The sequence below is a fragment of the Gossypium hirsutum genome, chromosome A06 (genome assembly GCF_007990345.1).
Source record: "Gossypium hirsutum isolate 1008001.06 chromosome A06, Gossypium_hirsutum_v2.1, whole genome shotgun sequence".
Lineage (NCBI taxonomy): Eukaryota > Viridiplantae > Streptophyta > Magnoliopsida > Malvales > Malvaceae > Gossypium > Gossypium hirsutum.
In genome coordinates, this window is record NC_053429.1 from 34594005 (window position 1) to 34612017 (window position 18013).

Sequence of the window (18013 nt, forward strand, 5' to 3'; positions counted from 1 at the left end):
CACATTAATGAGAAAATGTGATAAAAATTGATTTTCGGGTCTAGGGGTAAAATGGTCATTTTGTGAAAGTCTAATGGCAAAATGATCATTTTGCCCAATTGTGAATTGTTGAATACCTAGATCAATAAAATGATTAAATTTGTGAATTTTTATCATTATAGATCAAGAATTAAAAAATTCAGGCCTAGATTGGGAAAAGCAAAACAAGTGGACTAAGCCGAACTAGTCGTCTACATTTTGTAACCCGAGATAAGTTGTATGATAATAATGCAACTATATATTCATGATGTGTAATTGAGTTGATATGGCAAAAATTGTCTTGATTTTGAATATGAGAATACACGTTGAGAAATTTACGTAGTAAAGACTTTCATTGAACATTTGGAATAGACTTGGATATTTGTACCGTGATAATAGGTGATATGTGTGCTAGTGTAAAACATGTTTGGGAATGCATCAGCCAAAGCATGAGAGCCAATGTAAGACATGTCTGGGACATGCGTAGGTCTCGAGATATTTAAGCCAGTGTAAGACATGTCTGTGACATGCATCGACATTGAGACGAAAGCTAGTGTAAGACATGTCTGGGACATGCATCGGCCTCGTGATATACAAGCTAGTGTAAGACCTATCTGGGACATGGCTTCAACTTGTTGTGTGCCAGTGTAAGACCTATTCGGGACATGGCATCGACATCGATAGATGAGAGCCAGTGTAAGACCTGTTTGGGACATGGCACCGACCTCGTTATATGAAAGCCAGTGTAAGACCATGTCTAGGATATGGCGTCGGCATCTTAACCCATGTTAGGGCTATTAAGTATCCAGTAGTATTCCAAATGGTTCAACAAAAAGTTTATGATTTATATCGAAATGAGAAAAGTTATGATCAGGTGATGAGTGGTACAGGTACCTAATTGATATGTATGAGATATGGGCTCAATGTATGTAATATGAGTTGTATTAGATGGTGATGAATAAGTTGTACATATGTTTATTTATGGTATTCATGAATAAGCTATGAAAAGTTATGTGCATATCGTTCTATGATTAGTTGATGATTATTTTTATGCAACTTACTAAGCTTTATGCTTACTCTCTTTCCTTTCCATTTTCTTATAGTGTCGCCAAAGTAGCTCGAGGATTATTGCCTATGTTAGAGAAGCTAGTTACACTATCATCCGAAGCACTTGGTATAGTTAGATCTTTTATTTTGATTATGGCATGTACAAGACCTCGACTTTTGAGTTTTGTGTCATTGTTAATTGGCCAAATGTGTTGGCTTACTTTAGCATTGATTAATTTTGTATAAGGTCATGAAAAATGGCTAATATTGAAAGTTTATATATGAATGCAAGATAGTCTTTCATAAATGTGAAATTTTTGGCATGGTTGAATATAAGAAATGTATATAGGCCTTAGCTATGGTTTTTTGGTTGAGAAATCATATTAAGTTAGACTTTGATATGTTGGTTGGCATTAGATGGTGTTTCAAGGTGGCAAAAGGCTTGGTAGATAGCCTTATATTGTCCACACGGGTATGTGTCTAGGCCGTGTGTGACACACAGTCAACCCCATGGGCGTGTTGCTTGGTCGTGTGTCCCCTACACGTAAAATTTGCAAGTTAGTATGCATGGTAGTAAACATACAGGCAGAGACATGGCCGTGTGTCTCAACCGTGTGGAAGACATGGCCTCTGGCCACGGGCGTGTGCCTTGGCCATGTACCCCTTATTGGATGCTGACGTCAGAAACAGAATGTCAAGGTTTATAGACACAGGCTAGGACACGAACGTGTCATGGCCGTGTGAGAGACACGGGCCATAGACACAGGTGTGTGTCAGGCCGTGTGAAAACCCCTTTAGGTTTGAATTTAGAATTTAATTCATACAGGCATGGGACACGGTTGTGCCCCTAGATGCTTAGGCTGTGTGTGTCACATGGGCCATCATCACGGCCATGTTATAATGACCACACGAGTGTGTTACCCTTCTACACGGGTGTGTGCCCTGTTTCAAGATTTATTTTTCTAAAGTTAGTTAAAGGACCAGGGCTGGTCCTGAATAGTTTCCAATGGATGTTTGGGGCCTCGTAGGCCCATATTAAGGAGTTTAGACAAAGTTCAAAAAAGTTTTTAATTTGACCAAGTCTTAATGACATCAAAATGATTGTATGCATGTGATTAAGTGTAGTAACTCCTCGTATCCTGTCTCGGTGTAGGGCTCAGGTGTGGGGTGTTACATTCCCGAAATGAATAAGGTCAAGCATTTGTTGCGAACAGGATTTAACTCAGACGAGCAATCCTATCGACCTTGTTATAAAAAGGATTTAGCCCGGATGGGTAATCTTGATATTATACCTCTTGAGTAAACGTTATGATTAGGGTTTAACAAGGACTGGTAGCCCTAATTGAACTCTTTGAGCATACATTATACAAAGGATTTAGCCTGGACTGGTAGCCCTAATTGAACTCTTTGAGCATACATTATACAAAGGATTTAGCCTGGACTGGTAATCCTATTATACGATATGTAGCTCGAGAGTGTGTTCCTTGATTAGGTGCCCTAATGGGTACCATTGAATAAGAATTGATGGATTATGGAATCATACACCTCGAGTGTATTACTGGAGCATCCATTGAAATTTCAATGATTCAACGGACATATAACTCTAGATATGGCATGAGAATTAGAGATGAAATTATAATGTCTTGAAAGAGTATTGCATGATGAGCTCATCTATTCTTCTTGATGTATATTTAATCTTTGTGACTAACATGTTTGATTGGATGCATATGTTTAGGCAATTCAGCCAAATGGATGGAAAATTTGTTATTATATGCTTAGATTCAATAAACGAGATTGGTAAGTTTAGTTTCCGTTATACGAACTTACTAAGCAAGTAATGCTTACTCCATTTATTTTTTCCCCTATTTTATAGTGCTCAGAAGCTCGCGAATGTTAGAAGATCATTGGAGCATCGTCACACTATCAACTAGTTATTTTGGGTATACTTAGTAAAATCATTTTGGTATAATGGCATGTATAGGATAACTTGACCATTAGTAGCTTGATAATGATGTTTTGTAACCTAGCCATTGGAATGGCTAGTAATGGCTTATCTTGGTATGATTAAGTAGGTTCTTATGATATATGTTCTGTTAAATACACGTGATCAAATGATGTTAATGCCTAGTAAAATTCAAGGTACGATTGTAAACCTGTATGCATATAATGATATGTCTTGTTGAATGATGAAGTTTGTTAAATTTGAATGCTTAGAATGGTTGGAATGTGTTATGTGTTTCAAGTACAGGTCTTGGGTGAAATTTTAGGAGAGAAATGAAGCTATGAAATGGCTTCATTTTGTCCACACGGGTAGACACACGGCAGTGTGTCTCAACTGTGTGTGACACACGGCCTGGTAACATGGGCATGTGGATAGGCTGTGTGTCCCCTGCACCTTAATTTTGAGAAACAGAATGCTCAGAATTGAGCACACGGGTAGAGACACGGGCGTGTGTCTCAGTCATGTGTGCCACACGGCCTAAAACACGGGCGTGTGTCTTGGCTGTGTGAAACCTGCACTTAATTCGAATTGAATTAATTAACCACACGGCCTAGCACACGGGCATGTGGCATAGCCGTATGTACAAGTCAGAGAGTTACATGGGGTCGAACACGGCCTCTACCTCGGGCGTGTCCCTTGGACCATACAAGCGTGTGAGCCCTGTAACTTGGAAAATTTTTGAAATGTCACGAAAAAATCCTTAGAGGTTCCGATTAAGTCCCGACTTGATTCTAATGCTCGTATTGGGCCTCGATGGTCCAATTAAAGGACATTTTGAATAATCTCGGTAAATGAATAGTAATTTATAAGAATTATTTGTAAAATGTTCTGAATGTTTCGGCAATACTCTTAAACCCTATTCTGACAACGAGTACGGGTTAGGGGTGTTACAATAGAGCTTCGTCCGTTAATTAATTTTTGTCTTAACACTGAGTTGTTTGATGATTCTATTACTTTCAGGGAGGTGACGACTACTAACAGTAAATGGACTTGGAACTATCTGTGTCATAATTTGAGTAATGATATCATTTCCTATATTACAGGCATTTCAGCACCGAATCCTTTAGTTGGGTGTGATACTTTTATTTCCAAGTGGTATACTAATGGCATTTTTACTGTTATATCAGCTTACAGTATTCTTATAAAAGATTTCCTACAACCAACGAACAATAATTGGAAGCTTGCATGGCCTTTTTCTAGTCCTCAGCATGTTCGACATTTTCTTTGGTTGGCTCTTAAAAAATGTTTACTTACCAATGTTGAACGTTGCAAAAGAGGTATGGTTGACAATCTTTCTTGCAAATTATGTAGCGATAGAAAGAATCCACTTTACACGTACTTCGAGATTTTGTAAGACACGAGAAGTGTGGGAACAACTTATTCTTTTGAAGGTAAGGAATAGTTTTTTCTCATGTATATTGTTACCTTGGCTGTCTGGAAGCTTGATGAATAAATTTCACATAGTTCTTAAGGAAGTTGATTGGCAAACCTTATTTGGTATTATTTGCTAGAAGTTTTGGAAACAAAGGAATATTTGTGTGTTCCAAGGAGAGCAGTTCAATACTATCTACATTCTTCAGTCCTCGTGGTGTCGGGCAAAAGCCATTAAAGATATGTCAGGTAGTTAATATGGGAATCTTAGTAGACAGGATCAATGTCGAACTTGATCTCCTCCATCTATAGGTTCCATTAAGTTGAACACGAATATGGTACGAAATCCATGCTTGGGCTTAGCTTCCACGGCAATAGTGGCTAGAGATTGGAAGAAATATTGACAGATGTAGTGTTGAATAAGCAGGGTTATGAGCGATTTATGATGGCCTCCAATTGGCTTGATCTACTAAATGGACTTATATAATTGTCGAAACTGATTATGCTCTAGCTATTGAAGCCCTTAGTGGTAGGCTTTAAGGACAGATGAATAACAATTTGGTTTTGAGAATTCAATAACTTTGTAAAAGAGATTGGAGGGCGAGAATTCAACAAGTCTAGAGAGAGACAAATACTATTGCTCACACTCTAACTGGATTGATAAAAGGCTTCCCTTATTGTTATGATGGTCAAAATTTAATTTATAATTCTAAAGTTTATTTGTAATTGTTTGATGTGTGTTTTCCCGAAACTAACTAAAAATACAACAAATGCAAGTGCACCTATCGGTATATAGTATAGCTATGGTGAGTAAAGATATCGTATCCACAAGGACTAAAAGTATTAGTGATTACTGTTTTCCTATTATTTAGCCGACAAATTGGAGTGATTGATTTAAACTAAGATTTACTAAATTAATCTAACTAAAGGACTTAACAGAGAATGAATTAGGAAAATCATTGAATAATAACAATGAGAGAAACAATACCTAGGAAAGAATCCGCCTAGACTTCATCTATTATTATGAATCTGATTTAAACGATTTATTCACTTGGTATCTTGATCCGTAGAAATCCCTAAATTATGCTAATATATTTTTTAAGAGTAAGAGCAACTTACTCTAGGTTGATTAATTGAAATTTATTTCTAATTAAAACCCTATTGTTGCATTACTCAATCTATGGATTCCCCTATTAGATTTGACTCTAATCCGGTAGATTTATGTCGTCCTATTTCTAGGATTGCATGCAACTCCACTCAATTATGCTAGATCTACTATTAAACAGAGATTTTTCATCCTCTGATTTAAGCACATTAAACAGGAATTAATATCCCAGAAATATTAAAACAAGAGAGAAGCAAACATAACTGAGAACAAGAATAAAGTATTTATTGCGTAAAACAGAAATCAAATAATAGAATTCATCATAGGGTTCATCTTCCCTAGGTATCTAGGGAATTAGTTCATGATTGTAAATAAAAACATCCCAAAGCCAAAATAACCACAAGAAATAAAAAAACTCATAAAAACTTCAAAAGAAATTAAAAGGAGGTATTCAATATTGATGGAAAGCTGCTTCAAAGTTGGCTCCAATGGTGTTCTTCGAGTTGTTTTCTTTGATATTCTTTGATGGGTCCATTTTCTCTTATTCTATTTGGTATTTATAGACTTTAGAATGCCAAAAAAAGCTTAAAATTTGTGCTTTTCCGCATGTTTGGGATGCAAGCCGCGAAGTCGACACGGTTTGACACATAGCCGTGTGTCCAGCTCGTGTGGCTCCTGAAATATGCTATTTTTGTCCAATTTTCACTTGTTTTTCGCTCCCAAATGCTCTCCTAAGCATAGAAACAAGAATTCAAAGAATTAAGAGCATAAAATTCACCCATTTGCATAAATAATCATCCAAAAATGCATTAAGAACGAGACTAAAATATTATTTTTACCACTTATCATTGATCTATAATTATTTTCTTCTACCAAAAAATAATTTTATTAATTGACATATTAGTTATATATAAATTGTTTTCTTGAAAATTTAGGATGTTGTCAAGTCAGATCAAATTTAAAAAACCTTTATAAAAGTGACTCACTAAATTCAATAATTTATGTTTTTCTTCGAACCTATAAAATTAAAATTTAATATAATCAATCTCCTAAAATTTATTATAGGGAATGTAAATATTATATATGAGTATGACTGTTAGGTTCTTTTACGAATGTTACTGTTTAAAGTATAAAAAAAATCTAAATTCCTATTCAAAAGATAATATTTTAATAAATAATTTGAGACTGTAATTTTGGTAAATAATTATTTTTAATAATATTTTAGTAAAGGAAAAGCCGTGACTATTATCTACAAATTATAAAGAGAACGAACTCTAAATACTGCAAAGATTCTCTTGGCTTTTGATCATGCTGTCTTCCACTAGTAAAATAATAGTGAAAAATATGGAAAAGGCGGTGAAGGGGCCTCTGGAAAAGCATTTTTCCATATTCTTGTAAATAAAGTTGAAAAAACATGGCTTAAATGTTTAAAAAGTTTTGAAATTTTTTTAAAATATATATATATTTTACATTCAATTAGATACTTAAATTTTTAAAATATATTAAAAAGGCTTTTAAATTTTATTAAAAATACAATTGAGCCTCTATTTTCTTTTGCACTCAATTGAATATTTAAATTTTCAAAATTCATCAAAAAAAACTTTTAAACTTTTTCAGGAAAAGTAATTAAACTTTTTTTTACTCAATTGGGTACTTAAACTGTTATGATGCATCAAAAAGACCCTTTCACCGTTAATTTTAAAAATTGATTGTTAAATTTAATTGCTCCTAATTTTTCAATTAAAACTATCATGTGTCACAACCACGGCGTGGCATGTGACAAAAAATAATAAAAATAATAATAAATAATAAAAATTATTAAATTAATAAATTTTAATAAAAAAATTAAAAATTAGAAAAAATATAAAAAATTGTAAGAAAAATTGTAAAATTTTATAAAAATCGTAAAAAAATTATAAAAATTATCATACAAAAGGGACATTTTATAATTTTTCTATAACTTTTATTAATTTTTATTTTTATCGTTTTTCATCACATCACACTGTGTTATGACACGTGATGGCTTTAACTGGAAAAAAAATGGAGCTCATTAACTTTAACAGTAAACGGTTAAATTTAATAGTTAAAGGGACTTTTTGATATATTTTGTAATTTTTTTTCTAATTTTTAATAAATTTTAAATATTTTTATGTTTTTTATAAAAATTTAATAATTTTTATAACTTTGATTGATTTTTATTTTTTATAATTTTTTGCCACATATCACGCTATGGCTGTGGCACGTGGCTTTAATTGAGAAAAATTAGGGCTAAATACTTTAACAGTCAAAGGGTATTTTTTATGCATTTTATCTATTTAAGTATCCAATTGACTATTGAGTGAAAAAAAAAAGTTTAATTGTCTTTTTTAAAAAAAAATTGAAGATTTTTTAATATATTTTAAAAATTTAACTACCTAGTTAAGTAAAAAAACACATAAACTTAATTTTTTATAAAAAAAATTGAGATATTTTACCCCTTTAAAAAAACATTCATAATGTTGTTATTTTTGTCTTATTTTGAGTGATTTGCATTGAGATCATAAATTGAAGGGTAATTTTATTTACCAACAACAACACTGTCAACTGATCAGCAGGAAGAACAAGAACCAAGACACATTCAAACATGCTTCTCAAACATAATATCTTGGGTTAAATAACATTCTGCTGAAGTTTCTCCTCGACAACTAGCAGGTTTTACGGTTGGCAAGGGACGGGACTGGACAAATTCTTTTTCGATTTAATCGAATGCAACAAGAGAGAAGTGAATAAATGGAACGGGGCGACTTTTTGCTCCATTTAATCTTCACCCCATTTTTTATACTTCTTGTTTTGATTTTATCAAATAAAAAAATTATTACATTCATCCCATCTCAATTCCTTTCTCAATTTTTATCCGACTCTTCTTGAAATATTAAATAATTTTTATATACAAGATTAAAAAAATATATTTTAAAATTTTATAAAAATAAAAATCTAATTAAAATATATAAAATAGTTAAAAAGTTACAAAGTCTTGTAAAACTTTTTTATTAATTTTAATTGGAAATAAAATTAAAGGAAATAAAATAAAGAAAAGGGAAGAAAAATTTTTTATATAAATAATTAATATGTAGTTTACTCTTTGAATTTATCTAAAAATACCTTAAATTTAAATTTTTCTAAAAGTATCTTTAATTCCTACTTACATTTTCTGATATCTGAATTGTTTCCGTTTTATACATTGCCTCAATTTGTTAACAACATTAATTTTTTAAAAATTAACAAGTAATTTGCCTCATGAACCTGAATTTGTCCAAAAAATATTTAGTTGATACTTGAATTTGTTCAAAAAATTATACTTTTTAAAATTAATTTATATATTTTTAAAGTTTTTTTAAATTTATATCCACCCCTATATCATATTGAGAAACTACCATATGTCATTATAGGATTGGCCATCAGCGCCGCATCTGTACAAACTAATAGTGTTAGTATGAAAGTACCAATTTAAATAACGAAATATAAGTTCATGCACTAACTAAATATAAAAAAGTTCAAGTACCAATTAAATACTTTTAAACAAATTTAAGAAGCAAACTATGGGTTAATCTATAAATGAAATAACTGTGATTTTAAAGACGGTGAATAGAAAATATTAAAAAAATTAAGGTTGTTTAGCTGCTTTTAAGAGTCAAAAAGTTCAGCAGCCGAAAGAATGTTTCCTTTGACAAGCAAGGAATGTCAAAAACACTAGGGTAAATCTAGTTTCCTAGTAATTGGATTAAAGTTCGATGATCAACTATAAAGTCGCCATCGTAGTTAATGCGGTCCTTGCAACTTGATATATTGGACTGCAAAAAGCAATCCTACTATTTACCAAATTATGCCCGCCCCCAACCCCCCCCCCCCAAAAAAAAATATCATTAAATGGATGTTAAAGCCAGACCCAAAATTAGTAAAATCAAGTAGACCACTTCACCTAACATTCATGAGCAATGAATATCAAAGCTACTGATGGTCCAGTGACAAAATTTCATGCAACTTTGAATCCAAATTATAAGGACATAAATAATAGATAGCTATATTGCATTGCCAAGAAGTACTGTTTACCCTAAAAGCTGCAGTTCACTAAAAGATACTATAAGTTAATAGGAAATTACCAACAAGTGGTGGTGAGGTATGTTATGAAGGGGCACCATTTGTTTTTTGTGACTGAGTGACACTCCTTAACTTTTCATAAGCTTCAGAGCAGGCGTGAGAATAGTCCGACAATGCGCGGAATATCTCAGGCAACCGGATTTTAAGACTTCCAATAGATTTCTCTCGCACTTGAATGCAGTGCTTTTTGAGAGCTTCGGCTTCCTCTTCCAACCTCTTTTTCAAGCTCTCGACCACAAGCTGCCTCTCGGAGACAGGATCCTTTGCATTCGTGTCTTCACCTGCATCTATTTCATCCAATGCAGATCTTCGTTGCTTGTACTTGTGATACCATTCCTCGAATGCCTGGCTCTTGCGCAAGAATTCCTTCCTAGTTTCCTCGCATTTTTCTTTTAGCTTCATCTCTTCGTCTTGATGGATGATTATTGTTTTTATCACTGCAGCAAATGAAGAGATAGCGGATTTGGCAACCTCGTCAGGAAGCTTTTCAAGACAATCGTGCCATGCATGAAGGAGTGCTTGGATGGGAGGATTCTGCGCTCGCGGAGGAGATGAGATTTTCTCTTTCAAGCTGCTTTCGATAGGGATGAGATTCAACTTTAACCAGTTGTTGAGAGATAGAATGTATTGCTTTTGATTGGTCACGAGCTTATCAAATTGCGAATGCCACTCTTGGACAACGTTATGAAGTTGGATGGTCCAGTCGTGGTGTTGCTTTGTTGTTTCTTTGGAACTGAGGGCAACGTCAAGAGACTTAAGCTTTTCAACAACCTTGAGTTGCCTATCATGATGTATGCACATGCTTGCCCACATGTTAGCCATCCTGCAAATTAGATGTCAAAATTTATGGTCATGATTAAATTCAATTCAAGCCATTGGCAATAAGTAGGTCTCTTAATCTGAACAGGCAACACAAACAATCCTGGATAAACTTATGAAGTAAAGATGCCAATTACAGCAATATTAGAACCAATATACAGATTTCTAGTTATTTTCATAGGAAAACTTACCCATCAACAAGCATAACAAGTTTCGGATATAACTGCTCATCACGTAATCGATTAACTTCTGACACTGTTGAATCCATGGACTGCATGTCAACTATGTACCTTGTATGCAAATGACTTACAGCTGCCTTTGTTTTCTCCAATGATTCAGCACTAGCACCACGTTTCTTCTGCTTGTTTAACCAAGCTACCTTCCTTTTATACTCGAGCTTCATCAGCTCTCCTTGCTACAATCGGGACCAAATTTTCATAACATTCGGAACAAGTTTAAAAAACAAGCTTAACAACATGCCTATCAACATGGATCGCCATGAAAAGCAGTTGGCCATAAAAAAAGAAAAGAAAAAGTGAAGAGAGAAACAGATAAACCAGAGTCTTAAAATGTACCTTTACTTCATCATAAAGTTTCTTTTCCCATGCTAGCAACTTATCCAGGACAGTGGCGTGAGACTCGTGCTCTTCAGAATCAAACTCATCCTTCCTGTTTTCACCGTTTGTCATACCTCTGAAAGAACTATTCCATGTAATGACACGCATTACCCTCGCGGAATGATCAATATGTCCTACGATCAATGAGATCATTACATTAAAGATAAAGCAATTCTCTTTCTAATTGCAACTACAAATTGCAGGACAAGATCTGCACAAAAAATTTAAAACTTTTAGTTCATTTCAACTATGCCATTTTACTCAATAAAAAATAGCAGCTTTGTTTTGTGGTAAAGAATAAAGTATAAAGATGTAAGGTCAAGGCCAGATTAAAACATAAAGGTAAAGCACAACAAGATCTAAATGCAAAGACACACTTTACACAAAAAGTCCATTAAATCATTTAAAAATACAAAAAAGAAAAATTTCCCCCAGATCCAAACAGTCTTTCACATAAAATTGCAGTGAAAACCTAAATTTATGAAACTCAACTAGGTGCAGAACATGAAACATGGAAAACCTAAACTGTCACAATCAAAACATATTAGGCAACTTAGAAAAGCAAGCAGATTACCTCGATTATCAGCAAAATTGGAATGATAATGCAACCTGGTAGCCTCCAGCATCTTAGAAACCTCTTGAGCACTCTCTGAGCATTTCAAGAAATGGTCATCAATCTCATTCAAAACCAGCATCAAATTCACACTAGAAACGGCCTTCACCATTCTCCTGAAATCTGCCGGAGCCGTTTTCGAATGCTCCATCTGTACCTGTTGTTTCCCCTTAACATCATCCTCCACCGCCATCTTCTCCGGCCTCTCCGGAGTCTTGGGCTCAATCTCACTATCGGCTCCGCCATGGCTATTAAACCCCACACCACTTACATTGTTAGCGAAAGGTTCAGCATTTCTAACCTCGGTCTCGTTGTCATTGTTGTCCAAATCCAAGCTCGGACCCGGCATGTTATTGTCGACCATAAAGAAGTAATCCCAAGCCATGTGTTTAGCTTCCGGCATCGGCGGCGGGTGGGTCACATTGTTGTTCTCCGATGTCGACGCCGTCATATCTTCCTTATTAGGCCCTCGTGAGTCTTTTCTGAGACCTTCATTGTGATTTTTTTCAAGCGCCTCGTTTTCTACATGATTTTCTTCTTCTTCTTCTTCTTCCTCTTCTTCTTCTTCTTCAATAGCGAGTGAAGAATCGAACTCCTTGCGACTCTTGATGGGCATTTCTGGCATGCTGAGGGCGCGTTTGATGGGAGCGGCGGGGCTAGGGGAGAAGTTAGGAAGCGGAGGAGGTGGAGGAAGGTTGTCCATCATAGGAGGCGGAGGAGGCGGCTGAGGAGTGGAGTCAAGTGGAGGAATCCCACGTGGTTGTTCTTCGAGGGGCTCTTCAGCTTCCCCATGACCGTAGTCACTCAAGGCAGCGCCGGTGTTCTTCAACGAAATGGCGTACCCAGAGTGACCGGCGGCGAAGGCGTTTCGAGCTAAGACCGCATCTTTCATCAAGTTCTTCCGGTCCTTGCATCGAACCACAGATTCTTCGTTCTCTATTCTGGATTGGGCACACCCCATTTTTAGCAGAAACAATTGGCCAGTTAGCAACCACCGGTTCCGACAGCCAAATAAATCCAATGCTGCGCCGTTCGCGGTGGTTCTTTCGGCTATTATCTTTAGATATTTGGTTTGGGGATTAGAAATATTGAGAGTGGGATACTGCCAAGGATAGGACAACGAGAAAAGGAGAAGACAAAGGCAGACAGTGCAGCAGAGCAGCGCAGAGCTGAGGCAAAGAGAGTGATGAGAGTGGGGTATATGCGTTTGTACTCGCTGTCCTTTTCTCTATATTTTTAAATTAACGGTCACATTATTTTATAAAAAAAAATGCAATAACGTTTCACGACGGCGTTTTATTGCTGATATAGATGGTTTACTTCTACTTTTACTCCCTATATTATTTTTATGGTTAAGATATGCGACAAGTAATTCTACTTTTTGAAAATTAAGAATTTAGTGCATGTGCTTAAATTTAATAGAATTTAGTTTTTTTTTTATTTTTTAGATTTTAAAATTTAGGTCTAATTATTAATAATGTTAAAATTTTTGTTAAATTCATTGTTATGATATTTTTAAAATAAAAAACTCACTTAATAGTCATGTAACTAAAAAAAATTTTGTAGTTAACTTGAATTTAACAAAAAAAATTTAATAATGTTTAATAGTTAAATCTGAATTTTAAAATTTAAAAAATAGAGAGATTAAATTTTATAAAATAAAAATATAAAGATTAAATTCTCAATTTTTAAGAATTACATATACTTGTGACACATTTTAAACTAATTTTATTATACTTCTTTAAGATAACTTTGATTTGTAATATCTAAAAGAATAGTTATCTAAAAGAATGAAGATAACTATTTTTAACATAAATAATACATGAATTTTGAATCGGAGTTTAACAATAAAAAAAAAACATGTCGAAATCTAAGGTCACGTTTGGTTCGCTGTATTGGATTAGAGGTGTATTGGATTAGAGGTGTAATGGAATAGAGGTGTAATAGCAAATCAACTGTTTGGTTGAATGTAATGGAATAGAGGCGTAATAGTAAAACTGTGTTTGGTTGAATGTAATAGAGGTGTAATAGCATAATGGAGAAAACTAAAATGACCAGAATACCCTTAGCATAAATTTGTTTTGGTAAATGATTATTGTTATTGTTATTTAAATTTTAATAAGATTATTTATTATCAAAAATAAATAATTTAATCATATTTAAACATAATTATTATTAAATATATTAAATATATTATAATTAAAATATATAATTTAATAAAATTCTTAATAATTAATATTCTTATATGAATTTACTCAAATCATAATATATGATACTATAAAAGATAATTTGAAATGATTAATATTAAATATATTTTAATTAAAATATATGATTTAATAAAATTTAAAATAATTATAACTAATAAATTATCTTATATGAATTTGTATAATTTAAAATAATTATTATTACATATAATTTAATAAGATATAATTTCATAAAATTATTGATAATAAATTATCTTATATGAATTTGTATAATTTAAAATAATTATTATTACATATAATTTAATAAGATATAATTTCATAAAATTATTGATAATAAATTTTCTTATATGAATTTATATAATTTAAAATAATTTATATAATAAATCTATTGTATAACTTTCTCAAAGAGGTTCTTTCATCGTCGGGCATGGGTGTTGAAACCAGATACTTTAAGAAAAATGAATACTCTGACAGGGGTATAAAAAAGGGATCCTTCAAGCAAAATGAAGAGTCGGAGAAACATAGCTCTGTATATTCTCTCAGTTGCTATATTTTTTGGTTTTCTTACCTTATTCTCTGAATTTTCTTCCTCAATGAGGTTCTTTTTTATTTTTTGATTTTAGCTTTGCCCCTATGGCATGAACCTTGTGATGAATTAAAAAATTAAAGAAATATATAAAAATGGGTAAAATTACAATGAATCATTACTCCAAAGTTATAAACTAGTTATTCTAATATGATATTAAAATGCCAAGAGTGCAAAACAAATAATTTTCCAAGGATACCAGATCAGAAGGGACTTAAAAGGCCAACTAGACAGAGAAATTCAAGCAGATGCATCGCCGTATTTCATCATTGATATGTTGCATTTTGGATCATAATTCAAATTCAACTACAAATTATAGGTTAATGGGTTTGAAGCAGCACCAACAACTGTAGCCATGGGATTCGACAAATTGGGAGCAGCAAGAATTGCAGTAGTGGTGTTTGATGGAACTGTAGTTCCTACATTCAAACAAGTTCAGTCAGTTAAGTATCTAGCATTTCAATATGATTCAACAAGCATACAACTATGATAAAGAGGAGTTACTCTTAGCAACTAGGAAAAATATGACATAAAAAGACATCAACTTATTTTTCCCATGAAGCAAAAAAAGAACATCTTAACACCATACATCAATGGCAAGCAAGACCAAGTCATTTTGCCTCTATATTAATGGATTTTCTAGCAGCAATCTGAAACACAACTCCATAAGTTAAGCTATCATAAAGATACAATTATGGCTATAATAGTGGACCTTTATAAACTTTAAAATATAGCAGCCAAGTACATTGAATAATAAACTTGAGCAAAAGGCTGCAGAAGAAAAAAGCAAACTGATTTCTATGATAGAGAAATCAATGCCCGTATTGATAAAGAGAAGGCCAACAACCACAATAATAAAGAGACATTTAAGCCATCTAAGAAAAAACATAAGCATCCATGTTAATCAGATTCACCATTTTGACCATGCAACAACTTATAGAAAGATATAGAAAAAAACGCTTATGAAAACAACTAAACATGAAAAAATACCTGCATATATCGCACAACAGTACTAGTATAATCAACAGCTCTCCTTTGGGTCAGCCTTCTCATTCTTTTCGCAGCAAATTTGTCACCATGAGCTGAAAGAAGTATTTAATAGAAAAAATAAAAGAATTTTGTCAGAACTAAAATTTAGATAGCCTAACTTTCCAATCATTTCAAAGGAAAACCGTAAACTCAACAATTTCAAGGATTAAACTGTGGGGGTTTTAAGCATTTTAACCATCTACTTTGAGGCCAAGAAAGTATACAGCAGTAAAATTTTGCAATTTTCTCTCAAGGTCTGCACATATGTTCTATGCTTATAATCAGATTTCCTTCTAAAAGTGACAAACAATCCAAACTAGAAACACAGTCTAATTTGAAGTAAAAATCTATTAGACTGTTGTACCAACGACGATTTAGCACCAAAACTTAAGATCATAGTCAAATATGGTTCAATGACAAATATATAATTGCAAAATCATCACATCAATGTCTCCTTTCACATCCTCTTCAACTGTCATTACAATTTCTTCAAACAAGATGTTCCAGAACCAAACATCCATTACTCATCATCATTGGTTTTTCAACAAAAAAAAACATAAACAGATCAATAAAAGTAAATGCATTGAATTTCTCCAGTAAACTGCATCATCATCCCACACGGGAGCAACTTCCTCTTTCTTACACTCCCACAAGAGGGACCCTAAATACTCCCTACAATCTTCAGCACTGTCGATAAAATCACAGAAATTTACTTAAGAGCATGAGTCAAAACACTCTTGAAACTGCTTGTGCTCCATGCAATAAACTATAGCTCAACAAACAACCCAATTTACCTTGTATTATTATCGAAGAAACCGACAGTGATACTCTGATTAGCAACTGCCAATTTGTGTTCAGCAGAAGCTCTGACTTGTTCTTCAACAGTTTGAACCTTATCAAAGAAAATATAATCAAACACAATTCAAGGTAAAACAAAATGGTACGCAACAGAAAACACTACTTAATGATTAGGAACATACTGTTTCAAAACGTAAAACAAGTACATCCTTCTTCTGGCCTAGCCTATGAGCTCTTGCTTGTGCTTCAAATCGAGACAGAGAATAATCGTCGTTTCGTATCCATTCTGAGTTATCAATGCATATCATGGTAGCCTAATTGACCGATTTGAAAATTGAAAACCAAAAAAGAAAAATCAACAAAACCCTTTTGAGTAACGAAAAAAGAAGAAAAAAATACTAAAATAATTGATAATTTAGAAGAAGGAGATCAAAAGAGGAATCTAAAATTGAATAGCTTACCTCGAGAACCATGGCTAAAAAACCGACAAAAAACACAGAATAGAAATGTTAAAAAGAATGGAAAAATCAAAGAAAAAACGCTTCACTCTTTCTTCAATGGATTAAGCTAGAATTTCCAATTTTGTGAATATATTGAAGAGAAAAAGAGAGGGTTTTGGTGTGCGGAGCAGATAGTGTTGGGAGGAAATGGGGAAGGGAAATTTGATGCCGAGACGAGAAGAAACGATGACGACAGATTAATCAACGGAATCAGTGGGAAATGGGAGGAGAAAATGATTAGGATGGAAGAGGAGAGGGTCGGGTAGGGAGGGAGGGTAAAACAGAGAGATGGGGAGGGAGGCCGGGCGTAATGGCTAATACAACGATTTGGGAACGGATTGTAAAACACGGGAATTTGGGGATTAGGGGCGTAATGTAATACGCGCGTAATGGCTAATACAGCGAACCAAACGCCGGATTAGGGGCGTAATGTAATACGCGCGTAATCGGGGCGTAATGGATTGGGTAATACGGCGAACCAAACACGCCCTAAGGTTTTTTTTTGTCGGTTATTAGGTTTGGAGTAGTTTTCTTACGAGTTCTTCAAATTTTTTTATTGAAGTTTTTGTGTAAAAAATAAAATAAACACAGATTTTAAGTTTTTCATTTAAGAAAAACTTAAATAAATAATATTTAATTTTTTTTAGATTTTATTAGTTAAAAAGTGTCACGTGTCAATATATAATTAGTAAAGTATTTTTTTAACAGTGTCAATTTTTCAGAGTAATTTGAGTAATAGAGCATAATTTAGACACCATTTATGACTAAAAACAAAATTTAAGGATCAACTTACTAATGTGTATAATTTAAATACAATTTCATAATTTAAGTCTTACTCAAAAAAAATAATTCATACATAATTTCCGCAATATGAAAATCCAACTAAAACATAAAAGAGTAAACTACAACCATGGTCACTTTTATTTATCTTAGGTTATATTTTAGTCACTTATATTTAAAATGTTATGTTTTAGTCATTTACATTATTGTGTTGTAACATTAGTCACTGAGCTGTTAATCGTCATTAACGATGTAACGGTAAGTTGATGTGGCACGTTAAATTATCATTTCAAACGAAAATTTTAGGTAAAATTATATAATCGATCTCTATATTTTTTTTTCATTTTGAGTAGTTTAATTTTTTTCTTTTATGTTCTTTAAACTTTT

The 18013-nt window shown here is 33.3% G+C and overlaps 2 protein-coding genes across 4 annotated transcripts; both read right to left on the reverse strand.

Moving 5' to 3' along the window:
• Positions 1-9579: 9579 nt before the first annotated feature.
• On the reverse strand, positions 9580-13046 carry LOC107893945 (protein ROLLING AND ERECT LEAF 2). Its single transcript, XM_016819105.2, has 4 exons — positions 11691-13046; positions 11075-11250; positions 10691-10914; positions 9580-10503 (listed from the first exon to the last, which is right to left on the reverse strand). The coding sequence occupies exons 1-4, from the start codon at positions 12688-12690 to the stop codon at positions 9705-9707; spliced, it is 2199 nt and encodes a 732-aa protein (XP_016674594.1). The 5' UTR covers positions 12691-13046; the 3' UTR covers positions 9580-9704.
• Positions 13047-14648: 1602 nt separating this feature from the next.
• LOC107893944 (uncharacterized) lies at positions 14649-16620 on the reverse strand. Of its 3 annotated transcripts, none has more exons than XM_016819101.2 (4): positions 16529-16620; positions 16343-16440; positions 15514-15601; positions 14649-14938 (listed from the first exon to the last, which is right to left on the reverse strand). In XM_016819101.2, the coding sequence occupies exons 1-4, from the start codon at positions 16552-16554 to the stop codon at positions 14833-14835; spliced, it is 318 nt and encodes a 105-aa protein (XP_016674590.1). In that variant the 5' UTR covers positions 16555-16620; the 3' UTR covers positions 14649-14832. The 3 variants fall into 3 exon arrangements, with proteins under 3 accessions (XP_016674590.1, XP_016674592.1, XP_016674593.1); XM_016819103.2 differs by having other exon boundaries at positions 15510-15601; XM_016819104.2 differs by lacking the exon at positions 15514-15601.
• Between the last annotated feature and the right edge of the window lie 1393 nt (positions 16621-18013).